We start from the raw sequence: 24,766 nt of genomic DNA on the forward strand, positions 1-24,766 counted from the left end.
CAAGGCTCTTGACTAAATTTAAGACATGTTTTGGAACATGTAGAAAAACATGATCTGGCTAATAATAAAGTACTAGTTTACTGAAAGGTATTATATGGTGTATTTTGACACACTGGGGTGTTGACATGTGATCTTCATGGCTGATGACTATTCTTAACCATATTTTTATCTATTTTTAAAGAAATATCAAGTGGAAGGAAATTATATTTGTGGATGAAACAAAGATGTAACTACCTCCCAAGATTCAAAATAGTTTGATTTTATCCCCAGGCTGAAACAAAAAAAAAAAAAATCAAAATATTTCCTCTTCTCCATCTCCTCCCTGCCTTCACTTTCTCTTCAGTAATCCATACTATAAATGATATCACCTTTACCTAGAGTCTTAGGACAGGAATCAATTTTGACTTCAGTCTTGCTCTCATTCCTACACCAAATTAATCAATAAATCCCACAGAACCTGCCTCCCAAGCGTGTCATTCCCTCTTCTACATCTTTGATGCTAAAATAACAGAATAAATTCCTGCTGTTTTTCTTGACTAAATCAGAGTTGCTGTGATGCTTCCTTACCTCGAGCTTTATGTTCCTCAAACCTGCTCTCTGGCCAGGTTATTCATTTTTAGAATTTTAGGCAAATGCAATCTTGTCCCTTGAGGCTTTTATCATCTTGACCCTCATCTGTTTTGCCAGTTGTATCTTTTAGACTTCTTTTCTGCATTCATCTTCAATTGCTTCTAACTCTTAGAATGGGCAGTTCTCTAACATAGCTTGATGCCCATATCTACATTGTTCTTCTGCTTCAAATGTTTCTACCTACAGGAGGCTAAAATAATGGCACCCCAAAAATGTCTACATCCTACCCCCCAGAACCTATGAATAGGTTAGATCATAAGGAAAAGGCAATTAAAATTACAGGTGTAAACTAAGTTTGCTAATAAGCTGACCTAAGGACAGGAAAAGAAGTGTGGATGATCCAGATGGGCCTGATGTAACCACAGGCTCTTTATAAGTACAAGAGGGAGACAGAAGAATGGACTCGGAAAAATGTGACTAGGAAAGCATGGCCAAAAAGATGCAAAGTTGTCCGCAGGAAGATGGAGGAAAGAAGTCTGCAGCCAAAGAAAGTAGAATAGCTTTCAAAAGCTAGAAAAGAAAGAAAGTAGATTCTTTCCTAGAGCTTCCCACACCAGTCATCTGACCTACAAAACAATGAAATAATAAATTCATTGCTTAAGCTGCTAAGATTGTGTTAATTTATTATGGTATCAACAGAAAATTAATACAACATACAACCGTGTGATTCTGGTGAGCATCCATGATTCAACAGGACTCAGCTAAGGCAGGAATGCTGGTCCTGGTGAATAACTTCTATTTTGGCTTTTAACTATTATGAGACTTACATGTAAAAATGCCTTCACCTCCTGAGCTAAAGGTCTCTCTAGGACAGATACCATGCCTTACTGACTTTTGAACTCACGGTGACTTGGATAGTACATCTATTAATTATTATTTTTTTTAACAGTTGGAGATGGAATTGAACAGAAACGTTTCATGCCTTGAAGCAAATTCACATGGTCCACTGTTGAGGAGAAATGGGGAAGGTTGACTTAGAAGCAGTCCATGTGGAAGACACTTAGGTTCCAACTTCCTAGAAGCACAGTGTGAATCAACAAAATGAAAACAGATTAACACACATATCCACTTTAGGCAGCATGAACACAGGTATTATTTCCAGAATCAGAAAATGCTTCCATTTTATTGTGTCTTGGCTCAGGCGTCTGGATAACGTGATTAATTGTGGACTTGACTTCAAGACATATCCTGATATTATAGCATGTTCATATCAGGAGAAGGCAATGGCCAGAAAAGAACTGGGAAGGGTTTCAAACACTACAAAGAATGGTTTTAGTGACTGAAGATGTAAAATTTGGAAGAGAAAAATCTGGGTCTATGTGTGGTGGGTGGAAGGATGTACCTATAGAAATTTTTTTTTCTTTCTCTTTCTCTTTCTCTTTCTCTCTCTCTCTCTTTTTTTTTTTTTTTTTTTTTTTTGCTTAAGAGGATGAAGAGTTAGACGTACTGTGCCTAAATCCAGTTAAGTTGAAAATAGAGAGCACAGCACATTGAAGAAATAATAAACACATTAGGATATAACAATAACAACATGCAGATGGCATGTTGGTAATATGCTCAAAAGGCAGATTTTGACTAAAATAAAGAGACTTTTTAATAATTGCAACACCCCTTAAAAATGGTTACTTTCAGAGGTAATAATTACATCCTCCTTCAAAGTGAGTTTTGATCATCACCACAGCAGAACTAGCAGATGATTTTATTGAATAGGAATTTGAACTAGGAGACTTGTAAAGTATTGGTCAAATTATTCTTTTCCATGCTTAAGAATTTTTTATGATTTTCCCCCCAGTATGGGGAATTGAACTCAGGGGCTCTTTACCACTAAGTTATATCCCCAACTCTTTTAATGGGGTGGGGAGTACTGGGGATTGAACTCAGGGGCACTCGACCACTGAGCCACATCCCCAGCCCTATTTTGTATTTTATTTAGAGACAGGATATCAGTGAGTTGCTTAGTGCCTCGATTTTGCTAAAGCTGGCTTTGAACTCTTGATCCTCCTGCCTCAGCCTCCCAAGCCATTGGGATCACAAACATGTGCCATGACACCCAGCTAATTTTTTATTTTGAGATAAAGTCCTGCTAAATTGCTGAGGCTATCCTTGAACTTGAGCTCTTCCTATTTCAGCTTCCTGAGTCACTGGGATTATAGGTGTGTGCTACTCTACCAGGCTCTATGATTTTTAAATTGTAATAGATTTCCCTATTATCCTGGTGTAAAACACATTACCACATACTTTCTTGCTCCCGGCTCCCTTCCAAGCCTTGTTTGCTCTCATAATTAGCTCACTCTCTCATAACTTTCATATAATTTCTAACTCTTCACAACACACCCAAGGAAGAAACTCAAGGACAAAAGGGATTATAATTTTTTTTTCATTTTTATGTTCTCTTTTAATGAAGAAAAGCAATTAAGCAAAAAAAAAAAAAAAAAAAAAAAAAAAAGTCAAAAGCAAGCTGGGCTTTTTCTCAGTGAGTAATCTAGAACAAAAGGCTTATCTGATTTATGCTAAAACTAGTTCACTGTAAACAAGATTTTAATACCTTAATCAAGGAAATTTAAAAAAAAAATTAAAGGAAACATCTTGCTTTGTTATTTAGAGGAGAAAAAGATGACAGAATGACTTCTTTGTCAGCATTCTCACCTCACCTTAGGTATTTTGTTTTGTTTCATTTTATTTTTGTTGCTTCTATGACTAAATGAGCTTTGAAAATAGGTATACAAAGAACAAATATTTTTGACTTTTATCTTTTCTCTGGGCAGTTGAAAAAGCTACTTTTTGTTTTCCTTGAAAATTGTTTAATTCTGTTTACAAAACACCAATAGACACCTAACACTCTACCCCCTGTTTTAAAGTACATTATATACTTGATTGATATCTGAATATTTGATATTCATAATAAAATTAGGTCGATTTTGTTGTCTGTGTTTTATAAGTGATGAAAATGAGGTTTAGAGAGGAAAAATGACTTTCTTAATGCCACACTAATATATAGTGAGTCTAAGGTTTTAATGTGGGTCTATTTAACTCCAATCACCATGACCATTGGCTATGGGCTTTGCATCAAGATTTATTATATCCTGTGTACCAAGCTCTGTCCTCAATACAGAACTAAAAATAACAAAACCCCTGCCTTCAAGGATCCTACACTCTAAAAGCAGTAACTAGTTAATAAATGTAACACAGCTGAAGAATTTTATAGTAGAAATAAATATTACGTCTTACATAGTTTCTAAAGAAAGAAGAATCCAATTTGTACTATTTTGGGGTAGAAGGACCAGTGTATTCAATAGTTGAATGTGCATCACTAACACAGCAAATCCTTGACCCCTCCCACCCCCCAAAAAATGAAGACTGTTCCCATCATCGGATGCTCTTCCTCCCTGACTCAGGCATCAGCCATGCCAATGTGGTAATGGCTTTCAACTGTGCATAGATCTCACTTAAGGCTAACTCCAGGGCTAAGCAATGCCACCTGATGTTTCCCCCATATTGAAATATACTTGCCTAGTGTCCTGCATCATCAGATTCCTATCTAAAAACAGACAGATTAGTTGAAATCATGTGACACTTTTAAATACTTAATGATATACATACACACACACACACACACACACACACACACAATAGGGCAGGGCCACTGAGAGATTTATCTTTGGCAAGGGGCTAACTTTTTTTGCACACTCAACTTATATGAAATATGTAACTGTCCACATAAGAAATTTCCTAGACCCTCAAGTTACCCTCTCAGGCTGCTATCATAAAACTCTTCCACATCTTTTCTACCTGAGGAAATAATGTCTTACTGTAACAGTAGCTACAAAATCATCCCCTTTTCTTGTGCCCATTAGGAGCTTGGCTTTATCATCTCTAGCACTCTTCTCCCTGTTTTTTTCTTGGGTATACACTTTTTAAAAACCACTTCTTTCTGAGGATTATTAGAAATCGGACAATATATCTCTATATAATGTCCATGCTTGGGTGTGTGACTCTGTAATGTCTCATAAAAATATAGTTCCTTGATTTTAAATAGACTACAAGGACCAAATATCTTCCTAAAGCATAATTTTGTACAAACTAGATATTCCTGTGTTATTTAATGCCCTTTTCATTAAAATCTCCAGGGAAAAAAATCCATATAATCAACTTTTCCCAGCAAATACATTTTTTTGCATATTTTTAATTGAGACCAACAATTAGTGTTTGGCTATTTCTTTGTTTTCATCTGTTTACCATGCTCTATTATTGAGAATGATGTTAAAATATATTACAAAGTATCCACGGGTGAACATCACATAAAATGTTGAAAAGTTGCCACATATTTTTTTCCTTTTCTTTTTCTTCCACTTTTTTTAAGCACATAATCTGAACTCTACGCAATGAAAGTTAATGACCTTTGCAGCAAGGTTTGAAAAAGCTCAGTGACATATTTGATAATGTGGAAAACAATTGTTTATTTGCATAGGTAAAGGGTAAGCCTAACTGAATATCCACATCCTTTCTCCTTCTTTCTCAGTGGGCTGGCTTCTCTCAAAGCAAGATCATGATTATTCTTTTTATTAGCAAGAACAGTCTCCCAATGCAGAAACAATGTGGAATGAGTTACCACAGTGTATCTGTCACAAAAACAGCCACATCATCATGAAGATCAAGTCACCAGCTTTTGGAAGGCAAGATCCCATTAGCTAAGCTGGCAGGTACTTTGTAGTATCTGGGAAAGGAGTGGAGTTTTTGTTATTGTTGTTTTATGTACAGGATTCCAATCTGCCAAGGAACTGCTGAATAAAATTATGTTAAGTTCCTTGAAAATCTGTATATTTAAATATATGCCCCAGCTAACTGTGGGGTGCTGGGTGCAAGGGCAGCACCCTGGGAACTACTGGGTCAGAACAAAGGTAATGAGATCAAGGTTTGCAAGGTACTTGAGCAGTTAAGATATCCTAATAGGGAGAAGAACTCTCAAGCAGCCTGGTTTAAAGAGCCATCCTCTTTAGAGGGCATGTCCTGCTTGAAGTAGTTCAAGAAAAAAGAAACGAGGACTTAGCCTAATAGCTCACATATTCCTAAAAACAACAAGAGAACAAAAGGCAAAATGAATTGTCTTCCCAGTCATCAGTTCAATTGTGGGTTTTCTTTTGGATCAAGTGGCTCCTTTCATCTTCTATTGCATTGAATGACTCCTAATGTATTTTCTTTTTGTTATTAGTGCATTATAATTACATATAACAGTGGGGTTCACTGAGACATAGTAATGTGTGCATGTTAACATAATTGGCTCCATTCCATTTCCCAGTACTTTTCCTTGCCCTCTGCTCCTCCCTCCCCAATGACTCCTAACTTTTATTGGTGCTTTTGAAAACCATGTCACTGGTCACAGAAAGTACAGATGGGTCAGTGCAAATCCAGCCACATTGCTGGGAAAGCAAATGGAAATGCATTCCCTGTTGGTTGTCAGTGAGATAATATATTCTTTTATTGAAACAAATAATCCTTTGAAAGACAGTCACAACAAGCCATCACATAATTCTTTAGGGCAACATAGCATGAAAAAGAGCTGTTCACTAAGTTCAGCAGAAGATTTTTGACTTCTGGCAAATTTTGCTAATTGCAATCTACAAAAATCTATGGTACTTAAAACTAGGGTTTCCCTGCAAACTGGAATCACAATTGGCCAATTGAGGGATTTCCATCCCTCTGGCAGCACGTTAGCCCAATCTAAATTTGATTGATTCCTTAAATAGAGTGATTTAATTTTCTCCAAATGTCTACAGATTTAATAATGCCAACTTCAGAAAATCAAATGAAAAACTGGGTCAGCTGACCAGGTAATGTAAGCCAAAAAAAGAAAAAAAAATTGTGCTTTAAAATTCCATGTAACATGTAAGTTGTTTTGATTTTTCTGAATTATGTCTCTATAGCATAATTTTATAGTCTATATCTTGGATATGTAATAAGAGAATTTTAAGATGAAAGAAAAGAGTCTTAATTCACAGCTCCAATAACATTCCTGCCCTTTACTTAGATATAAATAAATACTCATAATTACTGGAGATTACTTTAACTGCTGCAGTTCTGAATGGGCTATAAGGTGGCCACGTGAACTTGGCAATTCGTGGGCAAATAATCCAACAGAAAAGGAAGGGCTATAGGTGGTGTAATAAAACTTTTGTATAAGCAGGTATACTCTGAATGTGTAAAAAGTATGTTGAGAAAAATTAGTAGCTGCTCTCATCCAGGCGATTATGTTTCTTAATATCAAAAACCCTCAAAACATTTATTGAAAAAAAGCTGTGGCTTTACACCATGTGTAACAATACCATGTAAAGTAAAATCTTCTTGAAGATTTCAGTAATAATGACTAGGAGTAAGAAATTAAACCCTCTCTCCTCCTTCCCTCCCTCTAAAGGAGAAGAATAAGACGCTGATTTTAAGCAAACTATGTCTTAGGCACTGTACTTTTGTTGATGTCTTTTAATTCAGAAATTCCCTTCCACTATAGTTCTTCAGCGCATTTTCCACAGCTTAAGACAGCTGGACTCCTTGATTAATCATCTGGACTGGATGAACATACAATTTTTCTCTATAAGCTAGGAAAAAGTCAAAAGCCCCTTAGATGTATAAATCTATATGAGGATTAGAGAAGAGGGAGTATGTTTCTCTTCATTAGAAGCACAAGATAAGCAACATGACCAGAAAGTATGAGAACTTCGTTCTTTAAACCCGTCCACTGTCACAAATTTCCAAAAGATACTTTCTAAAAAGGTCACAGTGAATTATGCTATTTAGGAGCCAAACTTCCAGAAGCCTCTTCCTCTTACCTAGAAAGACATAGAGACATACAAGAATCAATGACTGTCCTCTTAAAGAACATTCCTTTAAGACTGCTTATGAGAGAAATTTTATAGGAAAACCTTGGTCATCAGTGGTTTTAAGAATGGCTTTCAACGGGCATGGTGGTACACGCCTGTAATCCCAGGGGCTCCAGAGGCTGAGGCAGGAAGATCTCGAATATAAAGCCAGCCTCAGCAAAAGGGAGACACTAAGCAACTCAGTGAGACCCTGTCCCTAAACAAAATACAAAATAGAGCTGGGGATATGGCTCAGTGGTTGAGTGTCCCTGAGTTCAATCCCTGGTACAAAAAAAAAAAAAAAAAAAAAAAGCCTTTCAAATCCCTTCCTAAATTCTCAGAGGCCTCCTGGATTGATCAAGGAACAAGAAAAATCAACAAGGTCAAATCTGCATTCTCTTCACTCCCCAGTTCAATGAGAAGACACCTGTTTTTATCGATTTTTATTTGTCCTTCATGAAGTATTTACCTTGGAGCAAAATGGAAAAAAGAAATTTAAAAAGTAGCAATCTATGAGAAAAGAAAAACAACATCAAAGTAAATTCAAAGAGAATAGTTGACACCTTTGTTTAGGCACTCATTCAGCCCATCATTAAACACATATTGGGCGCCTACTTAACGCCAGCCATTGTGTTAGGGGACCTTAAGATACATGAAGGGAAGAGTAGATATGTCAGCCCTCAAGGGGCTTCTATTCTGGTAGGAAGAAAACAAAATAAGTGAAAAAACAGAAAATTGTGTTAAAAACTAAAAATTACTATGGAGACAAAAGGGGACCCAATGGCAGTATTTAATAGGGTAGTCAGCATAAGTCTCACTAAGGCACTATTTGGCAAAATATTGAAGAATGTGAGGATACTGAACAATAATTTAAGTATTAAGAATTACATTATTTTTCCATTATGGGCACCTAAAGAAAAGTTCTTGATGAGCTTTTACTTAAAAATAGAGTCACTAGATAATTAGTAGCAATCTCAACTTTTACTACTTTATGAAGTCACAAAATGGAGACAAAAACATAATTTTTTAAAAAGCTTCCTCTCATTATACTTATGGTCCATGAGAAAATATTTACCTCTCTGCCCCTTTCAACCCATAAATTTGAATTTAAAAAGCAACAATTTGTCAATAAACTCCTAGGTTTTCTCCAAGTGAAGTCGAGTTTATCTCAGGTACATCACTGTGTGCAAGACAAGCCTGAGTATTAAGAATTACAAACATACCTCCATTTAACACTTTATTGTATATTCTCTGTACTGTGGACATTAAGGCACTGATGTTTAGTTAGGTGTACCCAAAAGTAATCTCAGAATCATAAATGATAGGGTATAAAGGCAGAAGTTATTAAGATATTACTAATGTTTTGTTAAACTTTGGGCAGATTACGAATCACTCATTTTTAAAATAATCTAATTCAAATGTGCTGAACATATTTTCATTTATTTTTTATTATTGCTATTATTACCATGAATTAAAATTCTTCAAAGTACTTTTGCAATCTGCCATGTCACTTTTCCCTCAGTAGTAGACTAATTTCACTTGCCCATTTACAGAAATATTCAGATATGAAAGGTTAAATTATTTGTTAGTCAGCAAAATTATTTGCTCAGTAAAGAGAAAATATGAGATCAGAACTCAGGTTTCATGACTTCATAACTCTTACCTCAACTTCACTGATTCCCAATTATAAGGTAAGAGCTGCCTTAAGTGGAAATTCTGAAAATAAGATGCAGTGCATGCTTTATAATACTGTGATTAGTTTCCTTCCCAGTACTTCCAAGTTTATTTTTTTAAGAATAAGATGAAGCCCTGTTTCATAACAATTAGCTTAATTAGAAGGAAATCTTTGAAGTTTCCTTAAGCTGGTTATTCTTACAAGTTATTTCATTTCAAAGTCTTCACAAGGTTTCACCTGTCATAATAAACAATATCTTCTATCATGCTTTATAATTAAAAGTGGCAACATTATTTTTTTTTGAGATGATTTATAAAGTTCTCCCCTGCTCTAAAGTTCTGTAATTCTAATTAAAGATTTATATATCTTTAGCCTATGAGTTTATTACTATGGGAAATTATACTGTTCTTAAAATCACCTGGCCAACACAATTTAAGAAATAACCTCCTATGAGTCAAAGTGTTGATGTTGATTTAAAATATCTGGATTAAAAAGATCCGTTATCAAGTGGTTAAAGAAAATAAAGACTTGTGGGAAAGGATCATCCTTTTAAAACCCATTATATCATCATTTAAAAGTTTTTATTATTTGCAATATATTTCAGTAAAGCATCTGATGTTCTATTTATACCACTTCATCTTTTAAATTATTGGTCATGGAGAGTCCTTTCTATGTTCTTCGCTCAGGATTTTTATCTACAACAGCAAGCCTAAGAAAATTTTGGTTTAGTTGATTAGTTTTTCAATGTCATCATTATTTACAGAACACATAAAGACATAGGCAACTTCTCTTCACAGAGTCAACATTACAGAGGTACAATTGAGCTGGGACTTTTATATGTCATAAATATAATAACAAGATAGATTTAATCTCAGAAATAGCACACAAATACTCTTCGAGTAACTTTTCTCGGTTATACCCAAACTGGTGGACAAGAAGCTAAAGATACGTACAAAATAAATATTGAATAGTCACACAGCCTTCTATGTATAAATGTAAACAAAGTAGACATTTGATGTCTAATCATATAAGGTAAAATTCTGGTCTTTCCAAGTTCTGTGGCTATGAATTAGGAGCTTCTAGTACTACAACAGTAGAAGTCAATTAACAGACAGTTGAAAGGATTGTTTTTAGTTTGCATATGTACTAGACATTTCAGTCCAGTAAGGTTTTGTCAACATTCACCATTTTTTCTGAAGAATGCTGATTACTTATTATTTAAATAATCTAAATGAAGAAATATGATTTAGGAATCCATATCAAAAATATGATATTTCCTTGAATTAGTTCTATATCAGAAAGAGTAATTTTTTTAAGTTATAAAACAAATATATATCAGGATTCTGGTAAATGGAAGTTGGGTACTTCAGAGAGAGTTTGGCTATATGGCAACACAGGAGTTGAAAGATAACGAATTTCATGGAAACCACTATGGTCTAGATGTTTGTGTCTCTTCAATATTCACTTGTTGAAATCCTACCCCAGATGAAGAATCAGGAAGTAAGGCCTTAGAGAGGAGATGAGGTCAGCAGGGCAGAATTCTCACGAATGGGATTAGTGCCCTTACAAAAGACTCCAGAGAGCTCTGGTGCCTCCTTTCATTGTGTGAAGATGCAGGATGAAGACTACTTGAATGGACTAAGATAGAAACAAAAGACAAGGTAAAGGCAGCAAATATCCCTCCTCCCCCCCAAAATGCCAAATGCTTTCTTTGATATAAGGAGGCTGATTCATAGTGGAATAGGGAGCAGGAGCTTGGGAGGAATAGAGGAACTCTAGATAGGGCAGAGGGGTTGGAGGGGGAGGGAGGGGCATGGGATTATTAATGATGGTGGAATGTGATGATCATTATTATCCAAAGTACAGGTATGAAGACATGAATTGGTGTGAATATACTCTGTATACAACCAGAGATATAAAAAATTGTGCTCTGAATGTGTAATAAGAATTGTAAAGCATTCTGTTGTCATATAAAATTTTTTTTAAAGGCAGCAAATAGTTTCTTCTCCAAATATTAATATCAAATCTCTTTTAAGAACAAATGCAATAGAATATGAATTGTGATGTGACATAAAAGTTCTGAAGCACATGATAATATTGAATATTGCTTATGAATAAGTTGTAGAAGAACCAATTTATCTAGGTATAATTCATTTGGAGAAAAATCTATTTTTATTTTCCCTATAAATGATTTTAATTTGAGGTCTCTGTCTACATTTCACTAATACTGGAAGGCTAATGCACCTCAAAACTGTAACTATTCGCTTGCCAGTTCTACTTGTAAGATTGTAGCCTTCTAATATCACAAGGGTCCTGAATAATCAAACAATAAGTGTTCATTTGAGTCAGTGAAATGGACATTTATTTTGCAAATATGGTATAGGATTTATACATGCAAAATAAATATATTTATTTCTTAGATCAAGACTTATATTTCAACATTTCTAAGAGCTTACCATTCATATTCAATTTAAATATAGTTCTTCTTGCACATAGAAGTTGAAACAATAGGGTTAATTAAAAATGGAAGTAAAAGAGACCACCTAAGATAGCACGACCTTAGATCTAAATTTCAGGGAAAAGTCATTATACCTGTTGTCTCATGAATAGTGAAAATTTGAAAGTAAAATCTATTTATTTATTCCTAGACAATAAGGAACACACAAAAAAACTGAAAACCCTTAAACATGAAAAACAGTGACTTTATTTCTTTACAGACCCAATTCTGCGCATGTGCTAAGGCATATGAAAGTTATATCAGAATGATGCTTTATTAGAAAGAAATATAGTAGCTTTAAGAAAGAATAAGAGTGATAGGAGACAAAAGAACGTTTAGAGACAGAGCAATTTCATAAAACCTTTTGTAACAGTTCCTTTTGGTTATTTGAGTAAACTTCCTTTTGCCTTTTCAGCACTTATTTTGTTCATTTCAATCCTTTGCACTTCTATATTTACCTTCCCCAACACTCCCAACCCCTGTTCCATTATACTTAGGTCATGAACACGGCAAATTCAAGATACAGTAAGAAGGTGTCCTGGAAATACAGGGGTCAACAAAAAACACAAACTTCCTGCCCTCAGGGAGCTTACATTCTACTAGGAAAAGTTGACATTAAATATAATTGCAAAGACAAATATGTAATTACTATTATGATTGCTGTGCAGGAATAGTATAGGCCTCTAATCAAAGCACCAATACTTAATTTAAAGTGTTTAATATACTCTTGAATTATTAAACACCTATTATGGCTGAATCTACATATATAAATAAATTCTTGATTTAGTCATTTATTTTTCTCAGACAACTGTTAAAGTAAAATATAAATAAATGAATAAATATTGAAATAAGCCACTAAATATACAAAAAGAAGAAACACAAGAAATTTCAAAGCAAAGAGACAAACACAAATTCTAAGTAGAAAGCAGGAAAAAGATAACATTATCAGTGATCTAATAATAATAATACTGACAAATTTCAATAAAGACTTTAAACAAAATTTCATCAAGACTATTTGGAATCCACTTACCCAAAATCAACAATAGTAAAGTTGACTTTGGATAATGTGTCTTCAGCTCTTCCAAAGAAAGTTATAATTCATTGAAATGAAATTTATGCTTAATCAAATGCAGGTAAAGGTGACATCGCCTTATTTAGAAATCATGAAAAACAATCCAAATTATAGACTCTGAAGTTTGAAACAAAATAACCAATTGAAAATAATGGGCAACATGGCCCAAGGGAGAAAGCCTGTGTGTCCTTCAGTGTGATTCTGCTTTCACATAGCAATGATCTCCAATGTCTCCAATTGCCTCACATGTTTGTATTATGTACAGATGATAATGTATTTTGCAATTTGCAAACCCTGAGACATAAGAAATATGTCTACATAATGTCCACACCAACTCTGTAAGTGTACCTCACAGAATGATACCAGTGCTAACCTCAGGAGAAAGGAATAGATAGGATGATGAAGGCTATCAACAGGATTGTTCTTTCTCAATGTGTTAGATCATTTTACTAAATGAAATGTATTCATAGATCTCTGAGCATTTGAAAATTTAGAAAATATTAAGAATTCATGCAGAATTCAAAATGTGAACACAATTCACTTCCAGATTCACAAAGAAGACATTAGTCCACAAAGGTTATTTCCAAACCCCACTGTATTCACTGCTCCAAAGAGAAAAATGGTGTGGAGAAAAAAATGATCCAGGATTACATTGTGTTGTAAAGATTTGGGAAAAAAAGAGTTTATAACACAAATCAGTTATTCCTATGTTTGCCAGGTTTAACATCTATTTTATGCATAACCTGACATAGAAAGCTAAAATGTGACATAGTTAGGCATTTTTTGCCCTCACCAACAGGTGAGTTATTTAGCCACAAGAGACTCTAATTCATGTGTACCTTCTCTGAAATCCTACCACACTTTGTAATACTCTCAGAACACTTCCATTCTGTTATTTATTCCAACTGGCCCACATTTTCATTTCCCTGTCATATTGATACTCCTTGAATGTGCTGCCATGTCATAGTCCTGATTGTATTTTGCTGTAGAATATAAATTTGTTAATTTGCAATTAAAACTGACTAATAATGATCCTAATTTTTAATATATATACACACAGATATATCTAATTAATCAACATGAAATGGTAACCACTCAGTCCATCTTAAAATCTTCTTTTCCCATTTGACATCAAAAAGCATCTTGGTACCATTAATAATAGAAAAATGCAATGAAAAAAATCAAATTCTTGTCCTCTGTAGCTTTGTGCTGATTGAGGGACAAAATTTGAGGAAAACAGGTAAAATGAAAATATAATGTTTTCTACACCTGCCAACAGAAAACATTTAAGACTAACAGTAAAACTAAATGAAGTGACACTCAACGTTAATTATACCAAACAAATATCAGCTAAGCATAAACACGAACTATTCCATATGTAGAGTTAAAAGCTTATAATTCGAAAATTATTTTGAGTTACTTTTTCACAGAATAATGAATATATTAGTGTGTATACCTAGAAATTTTGTATGTATACAAACATATACTTGCACGTATACAAATATATTTTCCTAAGCCAGCAAAACAAAATATATACCATCCTGAGCCCATGTAATGACATGATTAGAACTACCACTTAAGAGTAAGCAAAGGAGAATTTGACCTCAAATAACAGTATTTAGGAAGCACCCCAAATAGTATACACAGTCTTTAAAAAGGAATGACACATGTTGCTATTTGCATAGTTGCTAGACTTGAAATGAGATTAAACTATATCATTGGAAATGGTTGACCAAAACAGAAACTGCAACAGAATACGTTACTGACTCAAAGCCTCCTAACAGCATTTGTTTCTAAAGCTCTATTTTACACATTTAAAACTTTGATCGCATTTCTTACTTATTGCTTGGCTCATGTTCAGATGCTTTTTCAAGCAGAAAAGTTTCCCTGCTAGACGACACAAATGTAAAAGTGTAGAACTGTGAGGTTGGGTCCCAATTCACCGTATTAACAATTTAGAGCATAAAAAAAGATTCATGGAATTCAAGGAAAAGATACGTACCAGTATTAAAATAAATATAATAATGTTTTTAAACTAGAGTCTAAGGACATGTTCACTAACACACGTTAAGAACAGTAAAAAGGCTATGCTATGCATTGGCTACAGCTGCATGTCACCTACTTCCTTTTCATGACAATACTAAACAAAATGCAGATGGTTCCAAATGGCAAATTAAACATGCTTCTGAGTTTTGTACCAATGCCAAAATGTACACATGCCTGACTTACCAAATGATGTAGGAATATATTGCTGGTTGATAATGTCCTTAAAGCTAGTATTTATAAAGATAGAATGGGCTTGTTTCAAGTCTCTGTTTGTCTCTTTAATAATATTTCATTTTTAGATCACCATGTGATTAATGTGTACATATGACATTTAGCAAACAACAAGGTGATGAGCCTACTACATACCATTTTGGTGCTGCACATGCTTAGACTTACATCTCAATACAGAATGTGTAGGGCAGGTGTGTTCCACCAATGTTTGAGGATGATTTATTTATGGTTACTGCACTCATCACTTAATTACCATTAAATGGCACTGTGGAAACCGACATCCAAACCTGGAGCTAATTTCTAAATATACTAATTATATAAGCAACTGACATGGAACAAAAAAAAAAAAATCACTCTAAAAAGCAAAAGGGAAGAGGATGATGGAGAGTGAAACAGAAAACATTTGATGAATTTATCTTACCTTAAATTCACAAATATACATTAACACACATACCTACCTCCTAGTGCCCATTACCAATGCCATAAGGTCTACATACATTTGCATAATTTAGACACTGTAATTCATAAGATAATATTAGGAAGAAATAAAATAATGTAATACCTTTACTTTTACCTATGCATTTGATGAAATGGGTCCATGAAGAAAGGTTTTCCAGACAAATAGAATAAAGAGGAGAAAAACAACAATAAGAATTATGAATATATGTAAATGCACTGCTCTCTGAAAACTAAACAATACAAGACAAGAAAGTATAAATAAGGTTTTGAAGATAAATGGCTATGCAATCAATACATTCTGAGACATTTGTCCCTTTTTAAAGGCACGTACATGCAAAGAATCAGATGGCCCATGCTCATTTTAAAATATTGCACAAAAGAAATATACACAATGTAGGTAGGTAGTGGGAAAATTGTTGACTCCATGTCACAATACACTCAGCATTCTAGAAGCCAGAAGCCAGAGATGTCTATATGTCCCCAACTGCCATGCATGGATGAAAAATGGACTCTCTTTGACGTTGTTGGCTAAACGTTTGAGAATCTTCTTTCAGATATTAAATTATGATGGTTCTTGTTTTTTGTTTTGTTTTGTTTGTTTTACTATAACCACCCTTAACTGCATATGCTGATAAATGTACAGAAATCTTCAACCACAATTTCTTAATGTCTCATTTATTTGCAGGTATTATAGTGCAAGAAATGAAGGAAAATAAAAGTCATAGGAGCAAACCAAAACAAAATCAAACCAACAAATAAAGGGGAGGAAAACACATAAGAAAAAAAAAAAGGTGAACAAAAGTATGTTTTAATTTGCAGCCAGATAATTTGCAAGCATTTGCCCAAACTTTGCAGTGATGGTTTGAAAGCAGCTACAGAACAATAAAACACTGAAAGCAGAGTGGAAAAGGAACAGAGCCCATACCTTGGTCGCCCATCATCAGGTGCGCCAGACCTTGAAGGGAAACAAGAGCAAAGTCAGCAATAAACAAGGGAGCATGGGAAGGCAGGGTTGTCACAGTGACAAAAATGTTCAGTGACAGACATCTTGTTTCCTATGAGACATGTCTGTATCACAGAGGCAAATCAAAAAGTATTCTTTCAAACCCTGGTTGGAATGCTTTGGGGGCAAAGAGTTCTAGAACTGCAATTTAAACACTGGCATATGCTGCACTGTGTATATTTTCTATATATCAGTTGGAACAATCCAAAGTATTAGAGTATGACTCAAAATCCAACCAATCCCTTAAATATTACATCTGCCCTTCATGCCCTTTTGTTGAGATTGTTTTGAATACCGCCCTCAAAGGGCTTGTCATTCTTCAATGATAAAATCACATTTTTAAAAACCCAAAGGACTACCTGAAACATGGGCTGGGTCTGATCTTTTTCCCCTCATCAAAAAAAATGAGCAGTTTGATAATTAAATGAAAAAACAAAAAAGATCCTTAGTCACATTGAAATGATAATGCAGAAATGTCTCCTTGTCTGACACATTTAGCAATTGACTAGGCTTGTTCAAATACCAAAAAAAAAAAAAGAAAAAGAAAAAGAAAAAAAATTAGACATGCAGTTTTAGAATTTACTATAGAATAATGTTTTTAAGGAAGAATAGATCACCTTTAAATAGAATCCAGTAATTTTCCATGGAGAACAAAATTATTTTGCATTTTTTGAAAGGTTATTTAAATGCTGAACTATAAATTAGTGTAAGTATTTAAGACATATATTATGGATATAATTACATCAAGAAACATTCCTAAAAGAATACTGAACTCCCTTCATTTAAATTATTTATTTCCTGCTTGACAGTGAAATTAAGATTGAAGATAACTCCTTTTTCTTTTCAAGAATATTGCAAATGCTCTTTGAAATACTTCTTTCATTAAGACACTACTTTTTAATGAAAGACATAAATCTTAGTTCTTTACTCTAAATTCAAAAATAAAGCTATTTATAATCAATATATATTTCAAGAATTTTGGAAAATGTTGGAGCAATATAAGATACATACAATAAATTTAACATTTCTATTTTCGATTCCTAGTGCTATTTCAAAAATATTTGAAACTATTTTGAACTATATAACGTTATGAATTTATTGCACCAATACTAAATGTAATCTGTATTTTCATAAAATTTTAGTTATATTCAAACATTCTTGTAGGGCAAATATAATTATAAATTATCTTATAGTCAAAATATAATATGGAAATCATTTAATACATTAGTTTGGTATTCTTTCAACCCCTGGTTGGAATGCATTGGGGGCAAAGAGTTCTAGAACTGCAATTTAAACACTGGTATATGCTGCAGTGTATAGTCGCTGTGTTTCTTTAGGGATTTTAGCAAAAAATCTTCACACAGAAGATTACAATTTATGATCTGCTGATGATTCATGTTGTATACAGAGAAGAAGAGTGACTGATTTGTCCAGGTTCCATAAGTTTTCACTTAACTTTACTTTTAAAACTACTAATCGTGTTTCATAATAATGTTTTTGTAGATTAAATCCTGGAATTATCTGTGATAATTTTAAAAGCTCTAACCTTTATAAAATAAATTTAGAGATTTCTAAGAGTGGTATTTAACAAATCCCCAAAGTATTCACATTCCCTTGTGAGATTTCCTCTAAGAGGAAAAAATTTCCCCTAAGATTGCCTCTAAGAGGAGCTCAGCCACATTCTCAAAGTCACATTATAAACAGGGATGTTAAAATTAGGATTGAATGAACTTTATTACACCTGTTTATGGCATACCATGAGAATCTTATCAAGTCTTTGCAGGGAACATGTGTATCTGAGGAGAGGCTTTCATGCTAAGTAGGCTGATTTTAAAGCCCCTTGGAATGCAACTAGATTTAAAGAGGTAAAAACAAAACAAAACAAAACAAAAAAACCATGGAACATTTTACAAGATGGTTAAAAAGATGCAAAAAGGGTTGAAAAGATATCATTTAGAAATGACTTTCAAACTCGATTCATGTGCACAATATAAATGAGACCAATTTTAAAAGATATCAGCCCTTCAGGGTAATGTCATCTTTATCAAGTGTATTCTCACATGCAATTAAAATTATATGACAAAAAAACAGAAGCCAAATGCTTATTCAACACTTAGAAAAGTGTGATGTATGTACAATCTCTTTGAAGTTTAAAAAACAAAACAAATATTCAGCATCAACTATAATTCTGTAGATGAAAGAAACACAAATATGATGTTGAACCCTGCTACTGATCAATTTTGTGTTACCATGAAGAGTTATTTTTTGGAAACAAAAAGTTGGTAAGTTAATGGCTATTTGTCTGTAAATTTGGATGGGGAGTCTTTTTGTAAGAAATCCTTTCTTCTGTAGAAATGTTCATATTTTTACAGAATGACTATATTTCAAAATATAGTAGCAAAATAAGCTAAATACTGTCTTCTGATATATAAATATTAATTAACTGCTTATGCAAGGACTGTTAATGCTGTGACTATATAAAATGATGTAACTTATGTAAGATAAAACCTTCCCTTTCACAATTCTTTTGCTATACCTAGTTCTTTTTTGTATTCTTATCTTTTGACGCTTTGGTCAGAAGTACACTGATAATTGATGTTCTTTAAAAATAAAAAAAATATTGAACTATTTCTCCAGGACTCTACAGGAAAATGCATAACTCTCTGAAAAAGCCTTGATATAGAAAATTTAAGAAAACTTGAATAAAATAGTTTCCACAGACACAGAATATGACAAATATACTTACCAACATTGACATCAGAGTGCTGTGGGCTTTCATTTCCATTGGCCAATGACTTATTTTTATTCTACACTTATGCCTCTTACTTAGAGTCAGTATTTTATTCTGTGTTCTGTTTATAAGTCAAAACATTTGAAACAAAACAATGGACTTGAAATGATACAATGCCAAACATTTCCAACAGAAAAGAAGAAATCATTTTGATCAAGATTAAAAAATGAAGAAAGGGTCATGCACTGTGTTTTGAAACTGCAAAGAAATGCTTTCTCTTCTAAAATAAAAAGAAGTAGCACTGTATCATTTTTCCATATAGAACACTGCAGTAAGCATCCTCAAGTTCATGTAGGATGCTGAAATCCATCAAAGGTTGGACTCAAGACTGAGGGTGTTCCATATTCTCAGGGCTGATAGGCATGGGAGTGTGTGTGTGTGTGTGTGTGTGTGTGTTTGTGTTCTATATGAAAAGTGATACATAACCCAGACACCAACCAACATTCAGAAGGAAGTTCAACTTACCGTGGACATTCGAGGCATACTCTATTAATACTAAGAAATAAAAGACAAATGAGAGTTGGAAAATAAGGTAGAAAGCACCCACCTTCCACATTGTTGTCTTCTGAAAGCACATGACAAGGAGGAGAGAAAAGGAAAAACATTGATTAAGCAGCATGCAGACTGGACCTTGCCTTTGCATGTCTTCCTCATGCAAGGCACCAAACACATCATGCAAGTGCTCCATCACTACCATTCCAGGGGGAAACAAAGTCACAGGGGAGTGGGTTCCCTCCCACTGGCAGCATTTACAGGTTGTGAGACAAAATTTCAGGATTACTGCCATGTCCTGAACAAAGGGTTTTTTTAAAAGCATTTCACTGCCCAGTGTAAAACACGCATTACTGTTATTACATGTCGCTGGCAGGGACATTCTAAACAATTATTTTTAAAAGCTTTTTTTTTTTTATATTTTAGCAATTCTAAAAGGTCCTATTTCTATCTATTGATTGGGACCTGGATAAAAGAAAAAGTCCACTGGAAATTTCACCTGAAGTTACTCCAGTTCCACTAGATACATTATCCTTTAGCCACTGCTGCCTTCTAGTATTTCTAGTAACTCAACTGATTTTCTTAAGACAACACAATGCAAATGTATGCAACTAAAATGCACATTTTATTATTAGAGCATAGTCATTTTATTGCAAAGGTTGGCAGTTTACTGTAATTTATTAAAATGCTAACTTTCTAAGATGTTGAGTAAAACAGTGACCATTTCAAGGGAAGCTCATGAGGCAGCTATCCATCAGGCAAAGCTGATCAAGGCTTAATTGCTCTGTAATTCTATTTAGGATGAGAATATCAATGTAGTTAAGCTAAAACAAAATTAAACTCTTCCCTTGTATTTCCATATATCTATATAATAGATATATGGTATATGTATTCATATTTCTATGTGTATATCTGTGGGTATATTTACAAACACATATAAAAGCAGATTATGTGTATGTTTCCTACACATAATCCATATATAAGTACATGGGGTTTCAACTGTTACTAGTACCTACTAGACAATTCAAGTCTTTTTAAAACTCAGACTGGCAATTGTAATAGACATGGAAGGGGCAGCTCTCTTAGGGGTATAGGACAAGAGCAAGGTTTCAGTACTTATCAAAAATGTTTCAATAGTTAATTATACACACATGGACATTCTAGTCTCATCATGATATTTTGCTTAATTGACTGTATTTTCTAAAGTGGTATTTGAGCAACAGTGTTTCTAATAATAAAACAACAAAAAATATAGAAATTTGAGAGTAAAAAGTATAAATACATCATTTCATTACATTCAATGAATAACTTTGTTAAAGGGCACTGTTACTAATGAATTAAAAATCATCAATTTTGTCTAAACTATATTATCTGGAAACCAAAGTATCAACACAGACACATTTATTGATGTAGTGTTAGTTTATGATAGAGACTTGGTAACTAATGTGGACATGATGTCTTTACACAGTAATTGGTTTTCCAGAATTTACTTGAAAGAAATAGCAAAAAAGTGATTTGAATATTTGGTAATATTCACTTCTAATTTGTTTTTGGCTTCCAGTCTCTCAAATAAGGAATTAGTCTGAAGTTGTTACTTTTCAATGGCAACTTTAACATAAGATAAGCATAAATATTAACAATTCATTTTATCAATTTATATTGGAAATAATACAATTTCAATGTTTAAGATACAGTTTAGTTTCCCATTAACTGCCCTTTAAAATTATATTTCTTCTTTAAGATGCTTTAAATAAGATTATTTAACATGTATAGTAAAGTAACAAAATTTGGGAATAAAATCTGGAAATTCTGAGGAGAATGTAGGGATAAGACAGTCTGTCCAATTCTATTACATCATTTAGTTTCTGTAAACAAAAGGTTGGCAAATACCATTGTGGGTAGCAGAGTCACAGTAGGGGTTTGGCAAAGAACTGCATAAAACTCTAATAGAAGAAAAATAAAAATTGAAAAACAAAACAGGTCCAGACAGCACCCATTTTGGAAATGTGCTAAATAGGATATTAGAAGAGAAACTATACTCATCAAGTCAAGGTCATTGATAGTCCCTGAGATAACTAAGGCACAAGCCCACAGGTGGTGCTATTGATCCTGCCCTGCCCACCAGCTTCCCTTGACTTATAATTCAGAAAAAGAGACTTAATTAATAGGACTTCCTGCATGTAAATCCAAGTCATGCCAGATGTTCGAAGATCCTGACTTGATCTATCTGGGAAGATTTAGATTTTTTAAATCAAAATATTAGAGTAAAAGGGAGGAGGAGGAGAAGAAGAAGAAAAGAAACCTGGCTTGGAACTGACTTTTCTTGAGTTCCCATATATTTTCCTACTCAGTTGCAGGATTAAAAACAATTCTTTCTCATTTAATTCTATTCCACCCATTTTGGTCTCCATTTTTTGGCTTTGGATTTAAAACTCGATAACCCTAGCACTATTTCAGAATTTGGACACCATCATAACTGGCAATAGCCCTAGTAACATTTATAGCCACTCCCCAAGAATAATTCTTTCTCTCCTTCCTTCTAGTTTGTTTTTAGACTAAACAATGAATAACAAGTTAGAAGAGAATAGTTCTTCTCATCACATCAACTTCTGCTTGTGTTTGTACATTGTTATGCAACCAAATGCTATTTTGGTTTTGAGCAGCAAGAGAGAGGCGCTGAATTCTGGCATGCTGGGGGATAAGGGGAAAGCAATATATTTTGGTTTAATGTAAGGTAGAAAGCGATCCGTCTGGCCTTACCTGTGAACAATGTCAAGTTAGGAAAAAAAATCTCTTCATTTTTCAAAAAACCCTGGCTTCTTAATTCTGCTCACCTAGTCCTCAGTGAGCACATGATTGGTGGGTCTCTTAGTAATCAATTAAACTATGACAACCTATAGACAGCATACTCTTGTTTTCTTTTATTATAAAATTAGTGACTCCAAAGCTCATGGGGGAAAAAAATCTACTTTAAGTTTTATTTTTCTTTTATATAAAACATGCTTCCATCACAAGGATGGGAATTAGACACTAGATTATCAGTCACGTTCTATAGAATGGCTTTGTGCTGACATCAAAGAGAGTAGCACACAAGCACTTGGTTAAATTGTTATCTTTAAATTACTGCAAAACAGTATCTACATAACATTTTTTTTCCTTTTCACCCGCCCCTCAGCTTATAAAAACACAAAACAGTAATTTAAGTTTATCATGATAGTGTTCTTGGCACATAATCTTAATTATATGCTTCTAGGAAAAGAAAAATGAATAAGAAAACAAATGCACTTGTTTCAATATAAAGAAAATTTTTTAAAAAGTAATAATGACCAGCGATCAAATTAAAGTCTGAAATAAAATGTCATAAATAACTCTTTTCAATATATTCAGTGTTTATGTTTAGCAATATGAAACCCTTCATCCAAAACGTACAGACATGGTCAACTTTCATGCTACAGCCAACATTCCCAAGCTGTCCCTCACCAGTTGGGCATTCTTCCCCCACCTTTCTTTACCCTCCTGTTTGGCCTATTGATAGGCTCCCTTCATTTTGACTCCCTCTCTCCTACATCAAAACTGCCACCACTGCAGGTGACTTGTCACCAGGATCCCATCTCTCCAAGATGGGATATATAGCAACAAACCTGGTGGTGGCAATAAATAAGGTTTTATGGCCTTTTCCCCATTTCAAACTTGCTAGCTTCTATAGTCTTTTTTAAGGCCCTCATATGACTTCTTAAGACATTATCCCTCATTTGGGGGATTAAATGCCAGTGTAGCAGAGTCTGGTTCCCATGGTGGTACAGGATGAAGCTTTGTTTTACTTTATTTTTTTCTTTTAGTGTTAGCAGTGAAAGCCTTTAAAAAAAAAAAAAAAAAAAAAAAAACCTCAATAGTCTGGGGATGCTTCAAGGACTGGGAAATGGAGGAAATCATTGAGACTGTGGATTTATGCTGCAGTCAGCCAGAGCAAGAGAAACACTGGCCAGAAGCAAGAGGAGGTTCAAACAGAAAATGAAGCATAAAGGTCCATTATGGAGACTTAAGGGAGGAAAGAAACAGCCCTGAGCAGGAATTTGGCTAGTTTCAAAAATGATTTTTAACAGACGGCCTCAGTTCCTTGTTCCAAATCCACCTAAATGAGATTCTGAGACACTCCCACCCAGTACTAGGGCCTGGGGAGCCAATTGGAGTAGCCAGCTTACTTCTCCCTCCTCACTGCTCAGAAGAAGGAGTGGGTAATTCTAAACCAACTGCAGCAGCAGAGATGGTCCTGGCTTCACCAACTGGAACTCTAAAAACATTCTTCCCTAGAAATATTTTTTTTTACAGAAATACTTGTGTTATAACTTATTACTGATGATTCCCCAAAAGAAGGGAAAAGAGAGGAAGGGAGAAAAAAGAAAGAAAAAAGAAAAAAAAAGGCTGGGGGTGGTGGTGATGGGGTGATGGTGTTCATGGCTAGAGGAAGAAAGGAAGGAAGGCCATCTGGCTTAATATTCAATTTTATAGTTAATGAATCTGATGGAATTTACTAATTATTAATCAATACATTACAATATACAAGGAAAGATTCATATAAAGTATAGTTCGTATTTTCATGAGGGGCTTCTACAAGGATTTTAAAAATTTGTTTTACTTTTAAAGCTTCAGTTCCAGCTAAACCTTGAGAGTTAACACTTCTATATTCATTTCAATAGTTGGACCTAGGGAAAGAGCATCTGCATTTAACAGTGGATGTAAAATGGTGACAAGCTCAGTCTATGATGTGTGTACTTATATCATTCCACTTTGTTTTTATTGCCTGCTGAAAAATGAATGCTTTCTGATATGGAATTGACAGATAACAATGAGCGGAGTGCCACACATTCTCCCAAATGAGTTCAATCACCGCTACACAACTCTCCAAAGAAACCTGGGTCAGGTGACAGTACTTGCCTTTGCAAGAGCTTGTAGTAAGTATATTTAAAAAAGTAGAACAGTAAAGTTCTGGGGTTGGCATTGGCGGGAGGAGGGGGGTAA

General features: G+C 34.2%; 1 protein-coding gene across 33 annotated transcripts in view; it reads right to left on the reverse strand.

Moving 5' to 3' along the window:
* The window catches only part of Nrxn1 (neurexin 1), a 1,060,252-nt gene that overhangs the window by 940,818 nt on the left and 94,668 nt on the right, over nucleotides 1-24,766 (reverse strand). For 9 of the 33 annotated variants that reach the window (XM_076833749.2, XM_076833736.2, XM_076833732.2 and 6 more), the window contains 3 exons: nucleotides 19,803-19,820; nucleotides 16,387-16,416; nucleotides 15,565-15,576 (listed from right to left, as the gene is read on the reverse strand). The exons of 10 other annotated variants lie outside the window; for them this stretch is intronic. In XM_076833749.2, coding sequence (XP_076689864.2) covers nucleotides 15,565-15,576; nucleotides 16,387-16,416; nucleotides 19,803-19,820 — 60 coding nt within the window. Of the gene's footprint in view, nucleotides 1-3,988; nucleotides 4,013-15,564; nucleotides 15,577-16,386; nucleotides 16,417-19,802; nucleotides 19,821-24,659; nucleotides 24,678-24,766 lie in introns of all 33 variants that reach the window. 14 more of the 33 variants (XM_076833754.2, XM_076833752.2, XM_076833733.2 and 11 more) reach the window with 5 other exon arrangements.

Source organism: Callospermophilus lateralis, chromosome 14 (assembly GCF_048772815.1).
Source record: "Callospermophilus lateralis isolate mCalLat2 chromosome 14, mCalLat2.hap1, whole genome shotgun sequence".
NCBI lineage: Eukaryota > Metazoa > Chordata > Mammalia > Rodentia > Sciuridae > Callospermophilus > Callospermophilus lateralis.